We start from the raw sequence: 21,267 nt of genomic DNA on the forward strand, positions 1-21,267 counted from the left end.
TGAAAGAAACAATGCAGTATTTATTTTATAGAGTTGAACTGGGCACATAGTAAAGTAAGCTATAAAAATTCCAAATAATTCTCTCTAAAGGAATTCCTTTGTTTACATGGTTTTACATATTAATTACTCTGGAAAGTTTCTGAACTCTGTTTAGTAGCAGATCTCCTTTCTTGATAGTTTCTTGGTACTGCCAGTTCTTGCTATCAGGTCTATAAATAAATTCAAGAAAAAAAATGAATTATTTACCAGTCACATTACTCGTAACAATAGTTGACCTACTTTTAAAAGCAGGCACTTAAGAATGCCCCTTATTCGGGGAAGTATTACAAATGATACACAAACTTAAAAGTACCTGTTGGTTTCCACTATTTCATTCACTTTATCTATTTTGCAGTGTAGTCTCCCAGCAGCAATAAATCTGGAGAGTTCCCTAATTGAGAGAAAAAAAGAAAAGCCTTCAGCATTAGCCTTATAGAGAAATCTTAGAAAAGTATAAAGTACACTAAATACATGATTCAATTGTCTTTCAAGGGAACATTTAGTTTCTCTCCCTCCTTAGCTACTGAATATGAGCGTAGAGAAGACCTCCTCTGCTGTGTTACAGGATTACCCCCAAACATGAAGTCATCTGCCCAAACCCACGTGACCCTAGAAGTTCATACTCAGATGGGGCATAGATGTCACAGGATGAAACCATCACAGCAAGTCTCTGGAGCTATGGAAGTGCTCAGAGAAAAAAACTAAGTTAGAAAAACAATAAATATAAGGAAACGAGATTTTTTGAGGGGGGTGGGGACCAACCTGATTAAACTGCCTAGTTTCCTTCAACTTAACTTTTAAGGAGCAGGTAACTCTCAGGATTTTCAAAATCTCAGGAAAAAAGAATAACGTACTAATAAAGTAGGACCGCGCATGCAAAGATGATACGTAATCTGCTGTGACTGCGAAAGGTACTTTGAGTGTCCATATCCGGTTATGACCGAAACCTCATTGAGACAACTATTTAAACATGGTCACATATACTCGTACCTCAAAAACCAGCACCAGGAGAGAGACTCTCCAAAGATAGTCCACCACCATGTAACATGGGGAAAAGAAAAGTAAATGCTTAGGAATGTACAAGAGCTCTACGAAGACAGCTGCATAATGCTACTACAGAGAACAAATGGTAAGATGAGTCCTTTAAAATACAGACCCGTTTGCATTAGGACTGTGTTAAACTGAGGTTTCATGTAGTGAGCCCTCCTAATCAAGAAAAACGAGATTTCCAATAAAAACTATGGAACACATTACTCTCTGTTTACACTAAGACATCTCAATCCAAGCACATAAACATGAACGGAAAAGGAACTCTAAATCTTAAGAATTGAATTTCTAACAAAAATGCCATTGCAAATTAATGGGGAAAGGTTGGCTTACTAAATGGCGTTGAGGGTGCCTAGGAAATCACGTAAGATTTCTTATGTAAAGAGAATTTCTACATAGGAAAATACCATCAAAACCAATAGACAGTGTGGATAAAAGAGGTCTGCAGTATAAATTAGAAAATACTACAAATCAGACTAATGACTCATTAGAACATGGGTGAAGGATATACATAAAAAAGATCAACTTCACTCACTGAAACTGCAGATTAAAGCTACTCTGAAATGCTACTATACTGGGAAGAACAAAGTTTAATGCACCAGTTAGGAAGGTCTGAGGCAAACACCGTGTCTCATACTCATTGAAGAACAAGCGTTTTAATTAGAGGAAAAAAGTGTGTAGAGTGTGCTTTGAAAGAAGTGATCAAGTATCATAATTAGTTGCCACTGGTCAGTCAGTGGTGAAAGACCCACTACTGCCTTGAATTAAGTTATACTATTGAAGATTCTAAGCTGGAGGTTATCCTAAACTAGCAAGAACTGTACGTGCTTCTATAGCACGCTTTATTTCTATTATCTCAATAGCAAAGATATTTGATCCATTCCTTCTTTCAACTGTTAGTTTTTTGAGTCATGTAACTGAGTGGTTTTAGACAAAACCTAAAAATTAAAAAGATCAGCAGTGTTTCTAAACTCACTTATATTCATTTTCCAAGTAAACAGTTGCACCTCTAGACCTTGGCCGCTAAACCCATTTGCAACTCTTATTCTGAGACTGAAGTATACAGCACAAATTGTACAATCAAGTTGAATCATCACCAGCCTTCTTAGTTGCTCCCAAATCGATAGAACAGGAAGGAAAACCTCTAAAGAAGAATCTTGATGTTCTGCTTTAGGAACAAGGTACCAGGCAGGAAGATAAAGAAATACACTGCCCTTGACTTACTAGCAAATTCTGACTGAAGATGGCCTCTGCTGAGCTGTGGACCTGCTGACAATTCGGCTGCTGCTTTCCATTCCTATTATCACCAGACTAGTGGAAGCAGGAGGAAAGACAGACCCAGAAGAGACTCCAAACACGTCTGAAACTCTTCAGTCTGGCATGAAGACACTGCTTTAGGTCCAACCTGGTATCCTTCTGGGCTTGCTTACCTCAGTGCACTCCCCGTACATAGGACCACACGCTCCATCCAGCACAACTAGGTACTGGCTTCTCAAACACATTCCTACATTTATTTGTGCTGCTTCTTCCATCTGGAAAGCTCTCTTTTCCATCACTGCCTATACAAATCCTAAATATGCAATGACATCCAGTCTAAATGCCCACAAGGAGCCATCTGTGGATGCGTCCATTTCTCAGACACTGATCAAATCCTCGGCCTCCCAGTTACGCTCGCTCTGAACTATGTGTGCCAAGAGTAATCTGGGCGCAGCCTCCTTTCTGGTCCCATTCCTCACTTTAGGTCCAAACTACCTTTATTGTCATTTATTTCCCTCTGTGCTAATCAAACCTGTCCCCTCGTCTTCCCACCTCTGTGTTGCTCCACGCCCTCAGTACATGTCCAGTTGTACTTTTTTTGGTCAGATTTGCATCCCAAGTTTCAAACAAAAGACCTACAAAGAAAACTGTGGAACACAGCCCCTGAATATTTCTAACCTTAAACATGGCAGTGGAAGCGTTTACTCAGCTAATGGCCCCTTCCCTTTCTCCAACAGTATCATCCTGAGGCTAAAGAAGCAGCAGCAGAAGAGCGAGGTAGAGTTATTGTTCAAAAGTACTAAATCAGCCCATCTTTTAAAAAGGCTTTCACCTAAAATAAGTCTGTAAGGGGGCGGGGGAAAGAATACATGAAAACCTGAATCAGTTACGGAAATTTAAAACAAGGCCTCCGTAGGTAACAACAATTAGAGCTGAGTGGTACAAGCTTTGTCTCTAGAGCTGATCTTAGAAAATGAAGAAAAAACTAAACAACTCAAAATACCACCTACCTTGCAACGTACCACCTGCCCTGAATTCTAACGTCACTGTAATGACTACAGAACACTGCGGGCGTCTAGATGGCTGCTGAGTGTGACGCCACCATTTCATCCGTGCCGCCGCTGCCCCCAGTCACCGAAGGCTGCAGCACCTCCACATTACAGGTAAGAAACTGAGCAAGGGAGGGAGCCTGACCACAGCCACACGGCTTTGTAGAGGCAGAGCTAGAACAAGACAAGCCAATGCCCCTTTTTCATGTACTTGCTCAGTCCTTCCACTGAGTCACGAAAACCACCTTCATCATGGCCACCCCTGATCCTAGCAAACAACTCGCTCAGGCAGTGCTGACCAGACTTGAATCTCAGACGAGTTAATTCAGAAATGAAACAAAACCAACCGAAGGATACCAGCCTTCACTCGGGTAAGGATAATTTTTAAAACACCGAAAAATTACTATCACTTATTTGTTTCAAAGGAAGAGAATGAGGGAATTTCCGGTGATGGCTCCATAGGGGAGTATGAGTTACACTAAGATCCGTGCATTCCACTGAGTGTAAATATTACCTCAAAACAAAGCAACCCATAAATAAATACTGATATGCAAGCTAAAGTGTTTAGGGATAAAATGAACTGGCATCTGAAGTCTACTTTGAAGTAGTTAAAATCTATGAACAGATATGTGATTAAAGCAAATATAACATTAATTGGAGAATCAAGGATATATGGGAATTCACAGTATTAATTCTTTATAATTTTTTGCATGTTTGAAATTTTTCATAATAAATTAGGAAAAACCACCACTAAAAAGAAAGAGAATGGTCTTATTAAAATGAAATGCCGCTTCACTTAATATTATTTTAGCCAATAAATCACTTTTTTTTCATTGTGGGCCAATGAAAACTACATCGTGAACATGTAAAAGACCTGTGTTTGGGAACCACTGCTCTTGATACCAAACGGACAGCACACAGTCTGAACTTCCACTGCTCTCAACTACTCCACTACCTTCGTCCAAGCCACTGTCAACGTCTTCTCCCCATTCTCTGGGTCTGTGGGAGACACAGCATGAAATCATGACCATTCCTCCCCACCCCTTTAAGTCCTCCACTGGCTCCCCCAGCATCGACATAAAGGCGGAGGTCCGCAGCATGGCCCAGCAGGCCCCACGCACAGGCCTGGTGACTCCACGGCCGCCCCGATGCTGCAGCCACACACATCTTTCCAGTCCATTTCATTGTCTCTGGAGACTCACTTTTGTCTGAAATTACCTTATGTACTTATTTGCTTACTCGCCGTCTCTCCTCTAAAACTAGAATGAAGGTCCACAAAGATGGGGATCTAACGCAACGCCAACCACAGTGTAATGGCTGAGTAAGTAAGTACTTGATGAGTCATTCACGCAAGGGCTACGAGCCCCGTCTTAACCACTCTGCCCAGAATCGTAGCAGCACCCTAAAACTGAAAGGCATCATCAGAGGAAATGTGACCTCACATGAAATGTGAGATAGAGATCCAAGAGTCACTACGCTTAGCAGCAATGTGGTCCAGAAAGAAGCAGAAGGCTACTTTGATAACAACTGGTCTAATAAACTTTTGCAAAATCACTTAACCTCTCTCCAACTCAGTTTCCCCATCTGTAACAGAAGGGGCACAACATGGAGGCAGAGATAATAGAAGTGTTTTGATAATATTCAGAGAAAAATTCTTAACTTTTTTCATAATTGAGGGAAGCAATGCAAACAGGGAGAAAGGTAACTTGTTTAAACTTACTGATCAATGAATTCCACACCGACACCAAAGGCTTCCGCCATATAGCCAAGGGTTAGTGACCTGTAGGATTCCAGCAGCTGGCTGTACGCGTGGATTCTCATCTCTCTCACATAGTACCGATAGTGAGGAGCAAAAAGCCAGTCCTTCTTCATTTCCTGTTCCACAATAGCTGCAATGAACAAGGTGACAAATTATAAGACTCTCCCTTTCAGATAAAGAGAGAAACTGGAGGACATATTTATAACATGATAGGAATGAATAGCCTTGGTCTATGAAGAGCTCTTATAAGTCAATTAAAAAAAGATTAACTGAACAGTAAAATGAGCAATCACACAATTATTTTACTGAATAACTACTTGTATCAGGCTCTAAATACTGAGGCGATGGCAGTAAACCAAAACACAAGGACCGTGCTCCCACAGAAACTAGGTTTCCAAAGAGCAGAGATCAACAAATGAACAAGAGACTCTCGGCGACTGCCAAGGTCTGTGAAGAAAAGGAGTGACCTGCGGGACAGAGTGTGACTAGAAGGCCGCCCTGGGCCTGACGGGGGCGGAAGGGAGACCTTTCTGAGGAGCCGCTGGGCAGAGAGCAGGAGGCGCACAGCGGGCGAATGACGCAAAGGTCCCACGGCAGGAAGACCTGGCTACGCCCAAGAACAGAAAGGAGGACAGATTCAGGATGTAGCAGGGAGACAGCTACAGGGATTTGGAAGGAGAGCGAGAAGAGTCAAGAATAGACATATTGCTAGCTTGAACGAGACTGGGATCCCTGGAGAAGCAGAATTTTTGTTTCGTTTTTGGAGGTGCGCTCAGGGGGATGGGATGGGTTTGAAATTCCAGCATTATACTTTGGCAGAGTTTTAGTGGATTCACCCATGAGACATCCGAGTAAAGCTATCCAGGAGGCGTTTGGCATGGGTCTGGTGCTCAGTGGGAAGCCTGAGCCTGGAGACATGAATTTGGGGATCATTACCATCCAGATGTATTTGATGACAGAATGAAGATAGAGAAAAGAGCAATGGGCAAGTCTGGGGCGGTCAGCACTGAGACGTCTAACACAGGATGAGGCCATAAAGCTGGAGCCACAAGCAAAGGCTGGTCAACATCAGAGCAGACGAGGACACACACATCAACGGCCCCGAACAGGAGATGAGGCTCATTCTCACTGCTAATAAAAGAAATGCACAACTATCCAATCACTGTTATACACCTAAACTTATAGTTACATGTCATTTATACAACAATTAAACGGGGACAAAAACACGGCAAAGAAAACCTATGGAACAGGATGGTAAGAAAAATGTTTGCTGGTCAGGACGGCTCACATCCACAAGCCCAACATAAAATATCTTCTTCCTTCTTTTATGTGCCACCTTAACAAACCATCCTTGGCCAAAAAAAACAAAAAAACAAAAAAGAACCCCACAAAACATCAATAAAATTACTTTTCTCTTCTCAAACTGGCTGGGTATGAGGGGAAGAGGACAGACTCTCAAATGATGTTAAGTGAGTAAAATAGAAATTGTGTAAATGTATTAGGTTGGTGCAAAAGTAATTGCGGTTTAAAAGGTTAAAAACAATTGCAAAAACCGTAATTACTTTTGCACCAACCTAATAAATTGGCACAATATTTCTGGAGGGCAACAATCAATGATCAAGATGCAATGTATTTACCCTATCCAAAATTTTTTTTTGTTTCTGTTTTTTCCCTAAGAAAATAACAAGTGGAAGTGGAAAATATGCCTTGTAAAAAAGTGTTCAAAACAAGGTTGCTTATAATAAACACCAAACACATTTTTTATCAGTAAAGGAAAAAGGCACATCTAATTGAATGAAATACTAGGAGGTCCTTAAAAAAAGATAACTGGAAGCTCCAACAAGTGTCAATTTGTCACTTCATATGTACTCAGTGCTTGATACACGACAGCCACTTAACAATAGTTACAGACTCAACGACCAGCTATTTGTATAACGACATGAAAAGATACAAACATTATACTGTGGAAGGGAAAAAAAGGTACTTAGAAAACAGCATGTAAAATCCATCCACATGTTTAAAGGTATTTTATGCCTGTATCTCTACATACAAATGCCTCTGGCGGATACACTGAAACTTGCTAACAGCTGTTGCCTCTGGAGAAAGGATAACAGATTAGAGAAAGCCTTTTTCTTCTATACATGATACCGTCTGAAATTTTTCCATGTGTCCATATAACCTTGGTTTTTTGTGTGTGGTTTTTGTTTCTTAAAGTACATATCAATGAATAAAAGGCCTGGAAGGATATACGACAAAATCTTAAAATGTGTATCTCTGGAAGAATTGTGTGTGTGAGTGAATGTGTGTGTATGGATTTCGGGATAGGATGGGACACAATACCTTCCACTCTCTCGGTTTATTCTTAATTTTCAAAAACAATCAGGTACTATCTAGAAAATGATGCTATTTCTTTTTTCATATGAAATATTTTAAAGCACATAGTCTATGAATATTTGGAGAACCAAACAGTCTTACAAAAGCAAATAAGCCCTACCTGTCTCACTATACCAAAGCAGAGAATAAAGGATAACTTTGTTAATAAATGAAAATAATGATGACTGTCACCAAAAGAAAATTTGACTAGCCTGTCTTCTTAATTTAAAATATCTGGGAAATGTATAAAATTGGTAAAGATAAAAAGTTTCATCTGAAAGTGTTGAAATAAAACGTTGCTAGTAGGGAAGGGGACGGAGAGAGCTCGTTAATACTTTCACCATTCATAGGTTTCCAAAAGCCAATTTCATTACACTGGGATAGCATTTCCCCTCATGCTTCTCTTAAATTACTGATTTAATTAATGCAATAGACATTTACACAGAGTACTCAATAATGTACCAGACTCTGAGCTGGTATCGGGGGTCACTACAAAGATTAAAAAAAGCATAAATTCTGCTCCTAATAATTCTAGTTATCGGAAGAGAGAAAGTCTAAGGAAAAAAAAATCACAAAACAATGTATTAAGTTTTAGAAATGGGGTAAATGGCCAATAAGTGCATGAAAAGATGCTCAACATCATTAGCCGTCAGAGAAATGCAAATCACATCCACAAAATACTACTTCACGCCTATAATTAAAAAGACACACAATCACAAGTATTAGATGTGGGGAAATCAGAACACTCACACATTGCTGGTGGGAATGTAAATGGTGTAGCTGCTTTGGAAAAGTCTGGCAGTTCCTCAAAAAGCTAATCAAAGAGCTACCATATGACCCAGTGATCCCCCTCCTAGGTATATACTCAAGAGAAATGAAAACATGTTCACACAAAAACTTGTATATGAATGTTCATTACAGCATTATTTCTAACAGCTAAAAACTGGAGACAACCCAAATGTCCACCAACTAATGAATGGATAAATAAATGTGGTAAGTCCATACAGTGGAGTATCCCTCGGCCATAAAACTAAATGAAACACTGATATAATACAGACTGCAACACAGACGGTCCATAAAGCATGATGCTAGTGAGAGACGCCAGGCACAAAAGGCCACATACTGTCTGACTCCATTTATACGAATGTCCAGAATAAGCAAATCCATAGCTGTATAAAAATTAGTGGTCGCAGGGGCTAGGGGAAAGAATGGGAAGTCACCGCTATGGGTACAGATGTCCTTTTGGGGTGATGAATATATTTGAATTAGTGGTGATGGCTGCACAACCTTATCAAGACACTAAAACCACTGAAATGTACTTTAAAATGGTGAATTTTGTGGTATGTGATTTATATCTCAGTAAAAAGAGGGGAAGAGGCTCCAGGAATGCAGAGAAGGGATTTGTTCTGACTGAAGAACAGCAACAAAAACAAGATGCCCCCCATCTGCGCAGAGCAATGACCAGGAGCTCCATCTACAAGCACGAGAAAGGAGAAGAGCAGTTCTGCAACACAGCCTTGTGTGCAAACACACCAGGACAAGGTCAAGCAGGCAGTCCGCATGCCTGGAGAGCCCGGTCCCATGTTACAGGAGGTAAGTAAGAGGTATGAATCCTCATGGAGCAGCCTAACTGCATGCATGGAGAAAGCACCCCATAAACACTGCGCCAAAACCAACTCCAAAACTAGGAAGATCATCATTTGAAATCACACTCCCCAATTTTCATGAACACTACCTACTTATTTAACCAAATACTTTCTGAAATTTGCAGCATTAACAAGAGAATATATCAAAGCCGAGTTCGTTAAGTTTTAGGAAAAACAATCCCTGGGTTGATTTGATGCAAGTTAATTCTTTTATCATCTTAGTGATGCCTGCTCATCAGCAGGAAGCCAAATGGCCAGGAAGAAACGGGACAAGAGGGAAAACAAGCACATCTGTGTAGGTGGGATCACTGTAAACTAGCTTTGGAGAACACCACAAGTATTTTCGACTGATTATTTTCTCAACCTACAGCCCTTGAAAATGATTTGCAAATCAGCAAAAACAGCTACTGCATCAAGAACAATCCATTGTTGAATCTGAGGTTCAGTTACCATAAACCCACGAGGAGATTCAGGATTCCCTCACATCTTTCCTGATACGAGTCAATACTTAGGACCATTTGCTCACCCCTAAGACTCTAATTAGGGGGTCTGGCAAACTTCTCAGCAAAGGGCCAGGCACTAAATACCTTTAGTCACTGAGAGCCACACAGCTGTCACATTTTTTTTCTTTACAACTCTTTTAAAATGTAAGCATTAACCTTACCCCCTGGGTTGTATAAAAACAGGTCAGTCTGCTAACCCCCCCCAAACAAAAATGGGCAAAAGTTAGCCATACTGATCACGGACATATAGCTATCACACACTGTATTTTTCATATATGTGAAAAATCATCTTAGGTTATCTGCAAACAGGATCAGGAACAAGACAGAAATTCAGAATGAGCCATTCTATCCTTACCTAATGACTGGAAGAAAGCTGAGTAACGACATTCATAGAGTGAAAACAGATACTGCCGAACTGCTGGAAGACTGTGCAACACTTCAAGAATCTCTGCTCCTTTAATAACCTAGGGACGTTTTTTAAAAAACAAATGTCTTGCTTTAATGATTTTTGTGTATTTAAGTTAGAAAAGCATGAAGTAACCTTAAGTATGAGTATTAAATCTCAGTCGTTACCTTTTCCCTGAGATCTGGTCTTTCTAAGGCGATCATGCTGACATATACAGTGTATGTCACGAAGGTTTTATAATCCATGAGCTCATAGGATGTAAATGTTGAAACAGTGTCAAGGAAGAGTTCTGCTGCCTGTTTGAAATCACGAATAGCCACACAATAAAGACCTTGATATACTTTTAGGCGGTTTCTCCTGTCCCAGTCTCCTCCTTCCTCTATTAAGCTATAAAGTAAAAAACAGTATAAAGTCATAATCTGGATATAGACAATGCCACTTTTTACAAGTTTTGTGTTATTTCTAAAGATAAAACAACTTTTAACAACTTGAACCAAAAGGATTATTTACAAAAATATTTTACTAAATTGGTATACCAATTATTTGTCCAAATTTACTAAGAAAATAGTAAACAAAGAAAAATTGGCAAATTTCTTACATCAATTTCTTATTGATAGCATAATAATTTAGAGGCACTAGATCCGCACTGTTAACAAGTACCTTTTGGCCTTCTCTGTGTTTCGAGTGATCAGATCATTATCCATATAAAATAAGCCAATCCTGAGGAGATAGAACACAATATCTAGCCGGTGACCCAAGGCCACAGTTTTGTCATAAGTCTTGCGAAAGGCTGTCAGAGCACCCTCCTGTCAAGAGAACCAAGGCAACAACAGGTGAGAACAGATGACAAGTTGCAAAAGCTATCAGCCGTCTGGGATTCTCTTAAGGGATTGGGGGTATAAGCAGGGGCAGAGAGAAAACAAGATGGCCATGCACTGATAATTGCTGAAGCTGGGCTTCATTATACTATTCTCTCCACTTGCATAAAGTATAAAAAATAGATCAGATGTGCCTAAGCATATACTTGTATTCTAGAAAACAATATAAGAAAAACACTCACAATTTATTCACAGTTGTTTCAATATTTTTTCTCTTTAACAATTATATTACTTTAAAATTACTTTATTGCAAATGATCAGCATTGTGGAATAAAATGTTTCTATTGCTTTAAAACATGAACATGGATAAAATCATGTCTATATTTGGTAATTTCTAGTATGTGTCTGACTTAAAGCTCTTTGCCTTTATCTTAGTTTTATGTAATTATAAATTTGTAAAAGGAACTTGCAAGACAGTAACGGGTACACCTAGCACTCAGATCTTGGTTTTTAAATACCCCCACTAAAAGAAACCAGGGATCCTAGGAAAAATAGATGATTCCAGGTTTGGAGAGTGAAAATAACAGGGGAGCCTGTGACATCTTGCTGCATGAGAAAAATAAGGAAGACCAACGTCAAAAGTACAAAGAAGGCTTCTTGAAGGAGCTTCCATGAATAAATCTGTAACAAACTGGGCACCGTAAAAGAATAATAACTATAATCAGTGGTAACACAGTGAATAAAAATCCATTAAGTCTATTATTTAGTAATTGTAAATAAGAGTAAACGGGAGAAATAGAAGCTGTTCTTTTTAGAATAATGCTTTTTGATAAACAGAATGTTAGAACATCACTCATTTACAACCCCCTGATATTGATTCAAGCATGTTCTTGTTGAAATTCCTCAAGGTCTGAATCAAAAGCGTTAAGTTTCTCATTCATATGTAATAATGTATCCTCTTTAAAATCAAATCAAATCAAACATACACACAACCTAGAAAACCACACACACTATTAGGTATTTTTAAAATGTTCTGTATTTTCCAAAGTTTTACAATGACCAAATCTTAGATTTATAATCAGAAGAAGAAAACATGTTTTAAATTTAAATTAAATAATAATAGTGCCTATCATTTAACATTTAAGCACTTTGTGCCACGTATTAGTCTAAGCTCTTTGCCTTTATTTTTAATTCTCATTATGTAGGAACTATCATTATCCCTATTTTACAGATGAGGAAACTGAGGGGCCAGTAAATCATAATTACTGAAACCGGAAACAGAAACTAGGCAATCTGATCCAAGAGCCCAGAACATTTTATTTTTTTTATATTAACACTATGTCATCTGTCATGGAAATACTTTAGGGTACAGTGCTTAAAATAAAGGATATTCAAAGCCCATCGTCTTAACCACTATTACACAACTACTACATTTAAAAACTTTAAAGATCCAATACTGTTGGGTATCCCTCTCTGCACTGATAGTGGAGTATTAATTAGGTTGGCTGCTATGTGGAAGAACTGACCACACATATTAAGAGAAAAATCATTCCTTGTCCCAGCAGTTTCAATTTACAAAATATACCCTAGAGAAATATTAGCATATATACTCAAGAAAGCATATACAAGCATGTTTTTACAGCAGCAGCTTGTAATAGCAAAAATAGCTGAAAATAACATATATGTCCATCAATGGCTTAATAGCTAAGTAAACTATGGCACAGCCCTACAAGGCTATTAGCTTCATAAACGGGATATGAATATACTATCGCCCATTGATTTAAAAAAAAATATTTAAACACAATACTACCTAATTTCTACAGGTACATTTAGATGCCCGTAAATGTACAATAAAAGAACTCAAAAGGTTACCTTTGAGGAGGTAGGGAATAAAGAAAGATCAAACAGAACTTTAATATTAACTATATAATGCTTTAGTTTTTTATAAGATTATTACTTGTGTAAAGAATACTTTTAAAAAGACACCAGAAACGATGCTTCCCAACCAAGATAAGTGAGAAAAGTGAACTACTGAGAATGATCCCAATTTTGTAAAAGCAGTAAACAAAAATTTCTGCTTGTGCACTTGTTTTTATTGGTAGAAAGAGAGATGGGGAAGAATACACACCTGGTTGCTGTGTGTGGGGCAGATGATAGATAGGGTGTAGCAAGAAGACTATTACCTTTCTCTTTATTAATTTTTTGCACTGATTCACTAGTTCAGGTAGGCACATTACATTTGAATTTTTTTTTAAAGGAAGCTGATTTTAAAGACATTACCAACTTAGAATAGTGCCCATTCTAGACTATCCAGAGCGGGGAAACCATCTCTACTCACCTTGTCACCTATCCGGCAGAGGTACTCTGCCTTCGTCATCATAGCATCGCGGATTTCGCTCTCTCCAAGATTCTTTTCTGCATCTTCCAGCATCTCGTCCAAACGTTTCAACTCTTCTTCATTTGCCTTCTTCATTTTATTAAGCAGGTCCATGTCCATCTGCCAGTCCAGGGATTTGCACAAGGCTTCATAATAAGGAGCCATGTCTGAGAGCCAAAAATAGAGATGTGACTTAATAGCAAGGGACCCCTCGTACCCTAGAGTCAGTGTCCACCCACTTCTTACACACACACACACACACACACACACACACACGGTTAGGTCATCCACCAGCCTCCTACTCACTACCAGGAAGAAATGGGATAGCGCCTGGTAAAGGGCTTGACAAAACGTAAGTGTTTGCTGCTGGCAGGTTTGCATCGGGGCCGATCCTGGCACTGCCAACCTCTAGTGGGGCTCGGTTTGCCTCTTGATGGCTTCTGTTCCAAGAGTTTTCAAGCAACGTAAAGGGTAAGCTTGTTTATTCACACACTCAGACACGTATGTTCAAGCATATACAGCTCAGAGCCACAGATTGCTAGAAGGACTTAGGGAAGCGACCCGGGTCCTACACACGGACAGCGTGACTCTCCTGCGGGACTACCTCCAGCCCAGCTCCGCTCGCTAATGACAGTAAGTCTTTGTTCTGTGCGAAGCACGGGGCTAACGACCTCAGGACTCCCCCCAAGCTGCTCTCCGAGGGGAAGCGCCCACACCGATGCAGACCCCTTTGCGAGCAAGGCCGGCGGTCCCCGAAGGCTCCCCCAACAAGAGGAAGGTCCTGAGGGTGTGAGAAGCCAGGCCTGGCCTCGGGGACCCCAGGAGGGGGACGCCCCGGGGTGCGGAGCCCCGTCGGGGGAAATCCCCGCGGGCTCCGGGGCGCGGGGCCAGCCCAGGCCTAGGCCGCTGACTCGGCGCTCGCGCGGGCTCACTGTTATCGCGGACGGCCGCCATCAGCTCGTCGCGCACGGCCGCGTCCCCGCGGTGCTCGGGCAGGCTGAGCAGGAAGCGCAGCTGCGCGATGCGCAGGTCGGGGTTCTTGGGCAGACCCTCCTCCTCCAAGTTCTCCAGGGGCATCTCGGCGGCGGCGGACGCGGCTCAGAGCAGACGGCAACTCAGCGCGGAGCCACGGCGACGGCGGCGGAAGCGGGAGGAGTCGGCGAGCGCGCCCCGCAGCCTCCCGCCCGGCTTCCGGTCCGGGATCCACCTCCACCGGCAGCGACCCCTCCTGGACGTGTCCGGGAACGCTCGGCGGGCTGGGAGCTTCCCTCGCGCTGGGCTTCGCGGGTCTCAGTGTCTGAAGCCCAACCCCGAAGTTCGACTTCGTGAACTTCTTCCTTCCTCTTTTTAGCTGTTTTACTTTTCACTCCGTTTGTAATTGATAGGAGCTGACAGTCTTTGAAGATTTTGAAAATATAATAACAACAATAAAAAACAACTATCACAATTTGTCAAGTCCTTAATTCTTTGCCTGGCCTTTTACGTGTGTCATTGTGGGGACAGAGTCCCAGTGTGCAGTTTCCAGGCTCTCGGCCTTACGTGGAAAGGTGCTGGCTCCGGTAGTAGATGGCCATCAGCTGTTACCCATTAGCCATTAGTCTCTAATATAACTGCCATGGCTTGGCTAGGGGGTTGGTTGGTTGGCAGAGAAGCCGCGCGGATTGAGTCTAGCAAGTGCGGATAGCAAGCGGATGGCGGATTGCGGGATCCTGTAGATCCTACTTCCTGTGTCTCCCCTGCTAGCCAGACTGGGGTGCAGGAAGACCCCTCCTTTGGGTACTGGAGGATGTTTGCTTTTGTGTCTCTACTGGCAGCCATCAAGAATATCGTGGTATGACTCCCCTGTCTATGGCTCTGTTGTTGTTCCTTTTTGGCGTCACCATATCCTGTATTCTTGTGCGGGGAGCGGGAGCTGAGACCATGCACGACAATCATCTCATTTTAATCCTGTTATTACTAGGAGGTAGTACTATTAGCCCATTTTGTAGATAAGAAAACTGAGGCACAAAGAGGTTAGGGAACGTGATCAAGCAAGATTATGTAACAGTATGTAGCAATGCTCGAAAAGAAAAGTTGGTAGCTCTAAAGCCAGTGTTCCTTCTGCTATTCTAAGAAAAGAGCATCCAGAATTCTAGTCTTAATACAACAACATCATCATGTTATTTAAACATAATTTAAATTACTGCATGCCTGCATTTTCAGCCTCTTTTTATTCATGTTGCCCCAGAGGCTTCAGAATTGGTAATGGCTACGTGAAGTTCCAGCTAATGGAGTTACCATAATTTACTTTTACTCTTCCCTCCATTAGAGATGCCTTTATATTATACAGGTTCGCTTTTGTTTTCCTAACATAAAAACTGAGATGAACACTACTGGATTCATAGGTCATTTCATAATTTGTATTTGTTTTCCTTAGCATGAATTCCCACAAAGGATTAACAGACAAGACAAAAGGAAACAACGTTTTGTGATTTTTGCATACTTAATGTCAAATGGTTTTCCAAAAGAGTTGAACCAGTTTACACAGTCACTGCCACATTCTCACCAGCAGTAGACATCACCACACATTTTTTATATCTTACCTGTTTTGGTAAAAATAAAGTAAGCATTTTGAAGGCAACTCAAATGGTACAGAAAATATACAGGACACAGAAAAAATTACTAGCACTCCACCATGGTAAATTATTGGTGAAGAACTTTCTAAATATCTTTTATTCGTTCATTCGACAAACATTATTGCATGGTTGCAAAGTACCAGGCGCTGTTCTAGGCATGAAGGATGAAGGATACATTAGTGAAGAACACAAAGCACTTGTCCTGGTGGAACTTACATTCTAGAGACACTTAACTTCACTGAAACCCACTTAGATATGACTAGTAGGGTCATATTGTACTTATACCTTACAAACTGTTCTATTCGCTCCACCGTATATTGTAGATATCTTTTCATGCCAATAGAAATGGATTGATATCATCACTTCTAATCAACAACCAGATAGAATTCCATTACTTTTATGTACCAACTTTTTCCCCATCAATCTTTAATTGATACTGATTTCACCCTTATAAATACCACAGTGCTGATCATTTGTGTGCATACATTTTCATACTTCATAATTCTTAATACAAATACCTAGAAGTGTAACTGCTAAATAAGAGGGTCTGAATGTTTTATTTTTTGACATACAAGGTCAGACAATTAAGTTTGCGAACTCATCCTAGAAAAAGTGCTACATATCTCATTGCTGAATATCACTCTCGTTACCTTCGAAGTACTCCCCTTGGGAAGCTATGCACCCATGCCAGCACCTAGTCCACCCTTCAAAGCAATTTTGGAACTCTTTTTCTGGAATGGCCATCAGAGCTTTCGTCATATTATCCTTGATGTCCTGAACGGCATCCAAATGTCTTCCTTTCAATATTTCCTTTATCTTTGGGCAAAGAAAGAAGTAATTGGGGGCCAGATCAGGTGAGTAGGGAGGATGTTCCAATACAGATATTTGTTTACTGGCTAAAAACTCCCCCACAATACTGTGTGAGATGGTACATTGTGACGCAAGAGCCATGAATTGTGGCCAAAAGTTCAGGTGGTCTAACTTTCTCATGCAGCCTTTTCAGCACTTCCAAATAGTAAACTTGGTTAACTGTTTGTCCAGTTGGTACAAATTCATAATGAATAATCCCTCTGATATAATAAAAAGGGTAGCAGCATTGTTGCAACAAGTCCGCAAACTTAATAGTCAGACCTCATATAAGGATTATGTAAATTATTTTTTCAAAAATGATATAACAATTTACATTCTGACCAATATTAAACAGAGAGCCCCCCGCCCCCCCCTTTGCTGACATACTTTTAGCAACCATTTTCAGCTTTAGCAACAATAACAATGTTGCTTTTCCTTTACATTTCTTTTATTATTATGAGGTTGGGTTTCTTTTCACATTTGAGCTAGCTATGTATAGTTCCTCTTCTATGAAATGTCTGTTTTGTTTTCTCAATTCCTCCACGGAATTTTCCTCATTGGTTTATAAGCACTCTTCGTATCTTGAGGATACTAAATTCTTTTCAAGTGTTGCAAATTTTCCTAGTTGTTTTTCTATATTTTAATGAAACTTTTTCAACATAAAAGTTTACAATGTTTCTATGCTTAAATACAACAGTCTTTTCCTTTATGGTCTCTGTTCTTATTGCCAAGTTTAGTAAGACCTTTCCAACACCATGGTTTGAAAAATAATCACTCATGTTTTCCTCTGGTATATTTACGCTGTCATGTGCATTGAGTGCACCCAGTGCCTAGAAGACAGCTTGGCACCTAGTAGGCACCCACATATATTTCTTGAATAAATGGGGGAGGGGCGGCTCCAGAAGAAAGTGTCCAAGAAGAAGAAACATATCAAATACAAGATGAGTTAGAAAATACTGAGACTAAATTGATACTCTTGCCGGTGAGTTCAGGGGTGAGATAGTTATAGAAACTGAATTCTAAAACACTTCCAGGCTCAATTGTGAATAACATTTAAGTAGTTATAACAGTGTAAATGCTAGGCATGGATGGAGGCAGGGTTACGATAAATAGACTGGAGGATGGAGAGTGGGCAGGGGACGAATGAGAGTGGAATGGGAAGTTGGCCGGGAATGGTGGGGACGAGCACCCCGGAACCAGATCCAGATCACTGTGCTCTATCGCCACAAGCTCCCCTCAGTTCTTGTTCCCCCCCCCCTTTTTTTTTATTTTTTCAGCCAGGACTGAACCTATTCTCAGAGGATCTGAGAAAATGTGTATCTGTGTGAACTTTATTTTCCATGGTATGGAGTTAAAAGCTAATATCTAAAACTGGAAAAGAGGATAAAGCAGCACAAGGCAATTGTTTAGAAATATAGGGGCCAAAACTCCAAGACACACGTTAGAAGTGTTGGTCTCTGGACAGCAGGATTCTACAGTTGCTTTGTTTTGTTTTAAGTCTCTGCTTAGAATTTATAATTCTGAAGGTTTTTAATCTACAAAATGTTTTGCCTCCTAAAATAATAGTACTTCTTCACGGACACATATGGGTATGTTTCCTTAACTGTATTAGTCACTGTTGACGTCGCTAGAAACCTGCGTCACTGGTGGAGGTTTTTCACTTGAGGAATTACATTAACCCCACAGACATGGGGGTGAATTCTGAGGCAATGAGTATCCTTGAATGAACATCATGAACTGATCACAGTGAATGCTGAAGCAATTTTTACTTTTATACTTGGGATGCTTTTACTGCCCAGCGTTCAGAGAGCCTCATATTCTTTTTCTCCCCTCATTTTTCACATTTTGATGTCAATATAAATTTCTTGGGTAATTATGTGAAAATATTCATTTCTGTAATTAGATTTATTATTTCAGGTTGAACCCCAGCTTTTAAAAAAAATCCAACGTAAATATTGCCCAAGGGCGGCAGGTTGGCTCAGTTGTTTAGAGCACGGTGCTCATAACATCAAAGTCGCCGGTTCAATTCCCACATGGGCCAGTGAGCTGCACCTTCCACAACTAGATTGAAAATAACAACTGACTTGGAGCTGATGGGTCCTGAAAAAACACACTTTTCCCCAATAAAAAAATTTTTTTAAAGTATTACTCAATGTTACAAAACTTAGAACTAAGATGTGAAGTATTTCAATTCAAAAGGGGGGAAGATACACTCAAGTCCAAGAGCAAAGAATGAAAGACAAAAAAAAAAAGTGATCCTAGCAGAGATTCAGGTTTGTGACAAGAATTGAACATATGACCACAGACTCATTATTCAGTTTAAGGGAAATCCTGCATATATGATCATTAATATAGAGAACGCAGTTTAAACTGTGTGTGACTGCTGCATTCTGGTTTCCAGTTCTTCCTAGTATAGATTCATCATCAAACTTAGCTTGCAGTTGCCCAAGGATCTAAATGACAGGCCGTTCCAGTCTCCATTGCATTCCAGGTGCCAATACCCCCCGAGGCCCTGTGCACAGCACCTGCTATCAGGACCTTCTCCACACAGCACATGGGAGACCAATTTCCAGTCAGATCTGTCTTTTTCTTTGTGTTTTAGCACCATTACCACTAATTGCTGCAAAATCAATCAAACCCTGAACTGTTGCTGTGATTTGCTTGATCAAAGCAGCTCTTTGTCCCATATTGACAAGTCATTATTGAACAGTAAATCACCCATTCCATCAACCTCTCTGTAGCCATTAACTTGATTTGACTGGATTAACTAGTTTTACAAAGACCCTTCTTTAAGCTTGATGCCTGGGGTCTTTGTAGCCTCACAGAGGAAAAATAAATACATATGTTCTTCATAGAATCCTGCTCCGTGGCAATTAAAATGTTTAACAGAAACTGGCAATGGTGAGCTAAAGACATGTATATCTTCTTTCTTTCTTTAGTTTTTATTGCAGTAACATCAGTTAACAGCATTATGTAAATTTCAGGTGCACAACATTACAATTCAATGTCTGTACGCTCTTGCGTGCTCACCACCCAAAGTCTAGTTTCCACCCATTATCATAGGATGTATGTCTTCTTTATTTGCTCTGCTTCTAGGGTTTATTTGAAAATCATACTTTCTTCATTTATTGCCAGTGTTATAAGCTCTTTTATCTCTTTTTAAAAAAATTGAAGTATAATTGACATATAACATATTAGTTTCAGGTGTACAACACAGTGATTTGATATTTGTTTGCACTGTGATATTATCACCATAATACGTCTAGTTACCCTCTGTCACCACACAAAGTTACAAGGACTTTTTTTTCTTGCAATGAGCACTTTTGGGATTTACTCTCTTGGCAGCTCTCAAGTATGTAACGTACAGCATGGTGACTATAATATTATGGTACAACCTCTTTTCTCTTTGAGCCTGGTTTTATTTAGAGAGGCTACCAAACAGGCCCTCCTACTTCTTTTCAGCCTTTGTACTTTCCCTTTATGTGAGAGCATTTGGCTCTGAAAAGGATGTTCAGTTTCAGGGCACTGGAGTCTTTCATTCTGAGCAGAACTTAGCTCCCTGTCCTGGCCCCGCAGGCTGCCAATTGTGATGACTTATATGACCACAGCATAAAAAAAAAAAAAATGTTCCTCTTAGTGTACAATTAGCTTTATCTGCTTGGCTGTGGTGATGCTCACTTTTAATTATGTGCACGTTCAGCTTTTTCACTGAATTTCAGAGTCGATGTGAGAGGCCCTGCTGGGAGCTTCCCTGCACAGTTCCGAGATGGGTTTGTGCGGACACAGGATCTGCTCCTGCCAGCGTCTTTCCTGGTGGGTGGTTATTGATCACACCTCATAGGATCCGACTTTACAGAGCACATCTGCCTGGAATGCACAGAAGGTCATTGTTAGTGTAGCATAGACATCAAGCGATGTTTCTTCCTCACTACATTGTACCTTCCCCAAGGAGCATTTTGGAAAAGCTCTTGTTCCTGGAGCTGGTTATCAAGCTTGAATAATTGATGTAAACAATATCAGTTTTCCTTTTTGATTACTAGAAGCCACTTGCGCACAGCAAGAAGTGTAAAACGTGTCACACAGCATGCCACATTTCATGCAACCCCACTCTTAGTATACTAATTTGCTGAACAAATATTTGCTGAGCTCCTACTATGTGCCACGCACGGATCGAGGTGCTGGGGGTGCAGGACAGACAGTAGTCCTAAGTTCATGGAGTTTACGTTTTGGTGGGGAAGGGCTGGGAAAAGACATGCAAACAATAAATCACTAGGTAAATGATTCAGATAGTGGCAAGAACAGTAAAGATGTGAACATGTGAGCGGGGCACACAAGGTAAGGAAAGGCTTTTTGGTGAGATGATATTTGGGGTGAGATAAAAATGCTGGGCTTGCTTTAGGATCATCTTTAAAGGATGTTACCTTGTGCCAATGTTCTTAGTTCCATTAGTAATTATTTCCCTTCATATACAAAATACATAGTGATGAAAAGGTTTTATAGCATCTTCCCCTCTTCACAGTTTAAAAGCA

The 21,267-nt window shown here is 40.4% G+C and overlaps 1 protein-coding gene across 1 annotated transcript; it reads right to left on the reverse strand.

Moving 5' to 3' along the window:
• On the reverse strand, positions 1-14,440 carry PSMD6 (proteasome 26S subunit, non-ATPase 6). Its single transcript, XM_019728355.2, has 8 exons — positions 14,207-14,440; positions 13,236-13,441; positions 10,740-10,885; positions 10,247-10,466; positions 10,029-10,137; positions 5,113-5,281; positions 353-430; positions 1-209 (listed from the first exon to the last, which is right to left on the reverse strand). The coding sequence occupies exons 1-8, from the start codon at positions 14,349-14,351 to the stop codon at positions 113-115; spliced, it is 1,170 nt and encodes a 389-aa protein (XP_019583914.1). The 5' UTR covers positions 14,352-14,440; the 3' UTR covers positions 1-112.
• Between the last annotated feature and the right edge of the window lie 6,827 nt (positions 14,441-21,267).

Source organism: Rhinolophus sinicus, linkage group LG10, assembly GCF_036562045.2.
Source record: "Rhinolophus sinicus isolate RSC01 linkage group LG10, ASM3656204v1, whole genome shotgun sequence".
NCBI lineage: Eukaryota > Metazoa > Chordata > Mammalia > Chiroptera > Rhinolophidae > Rhinolophus > Rhinolophus sinicus.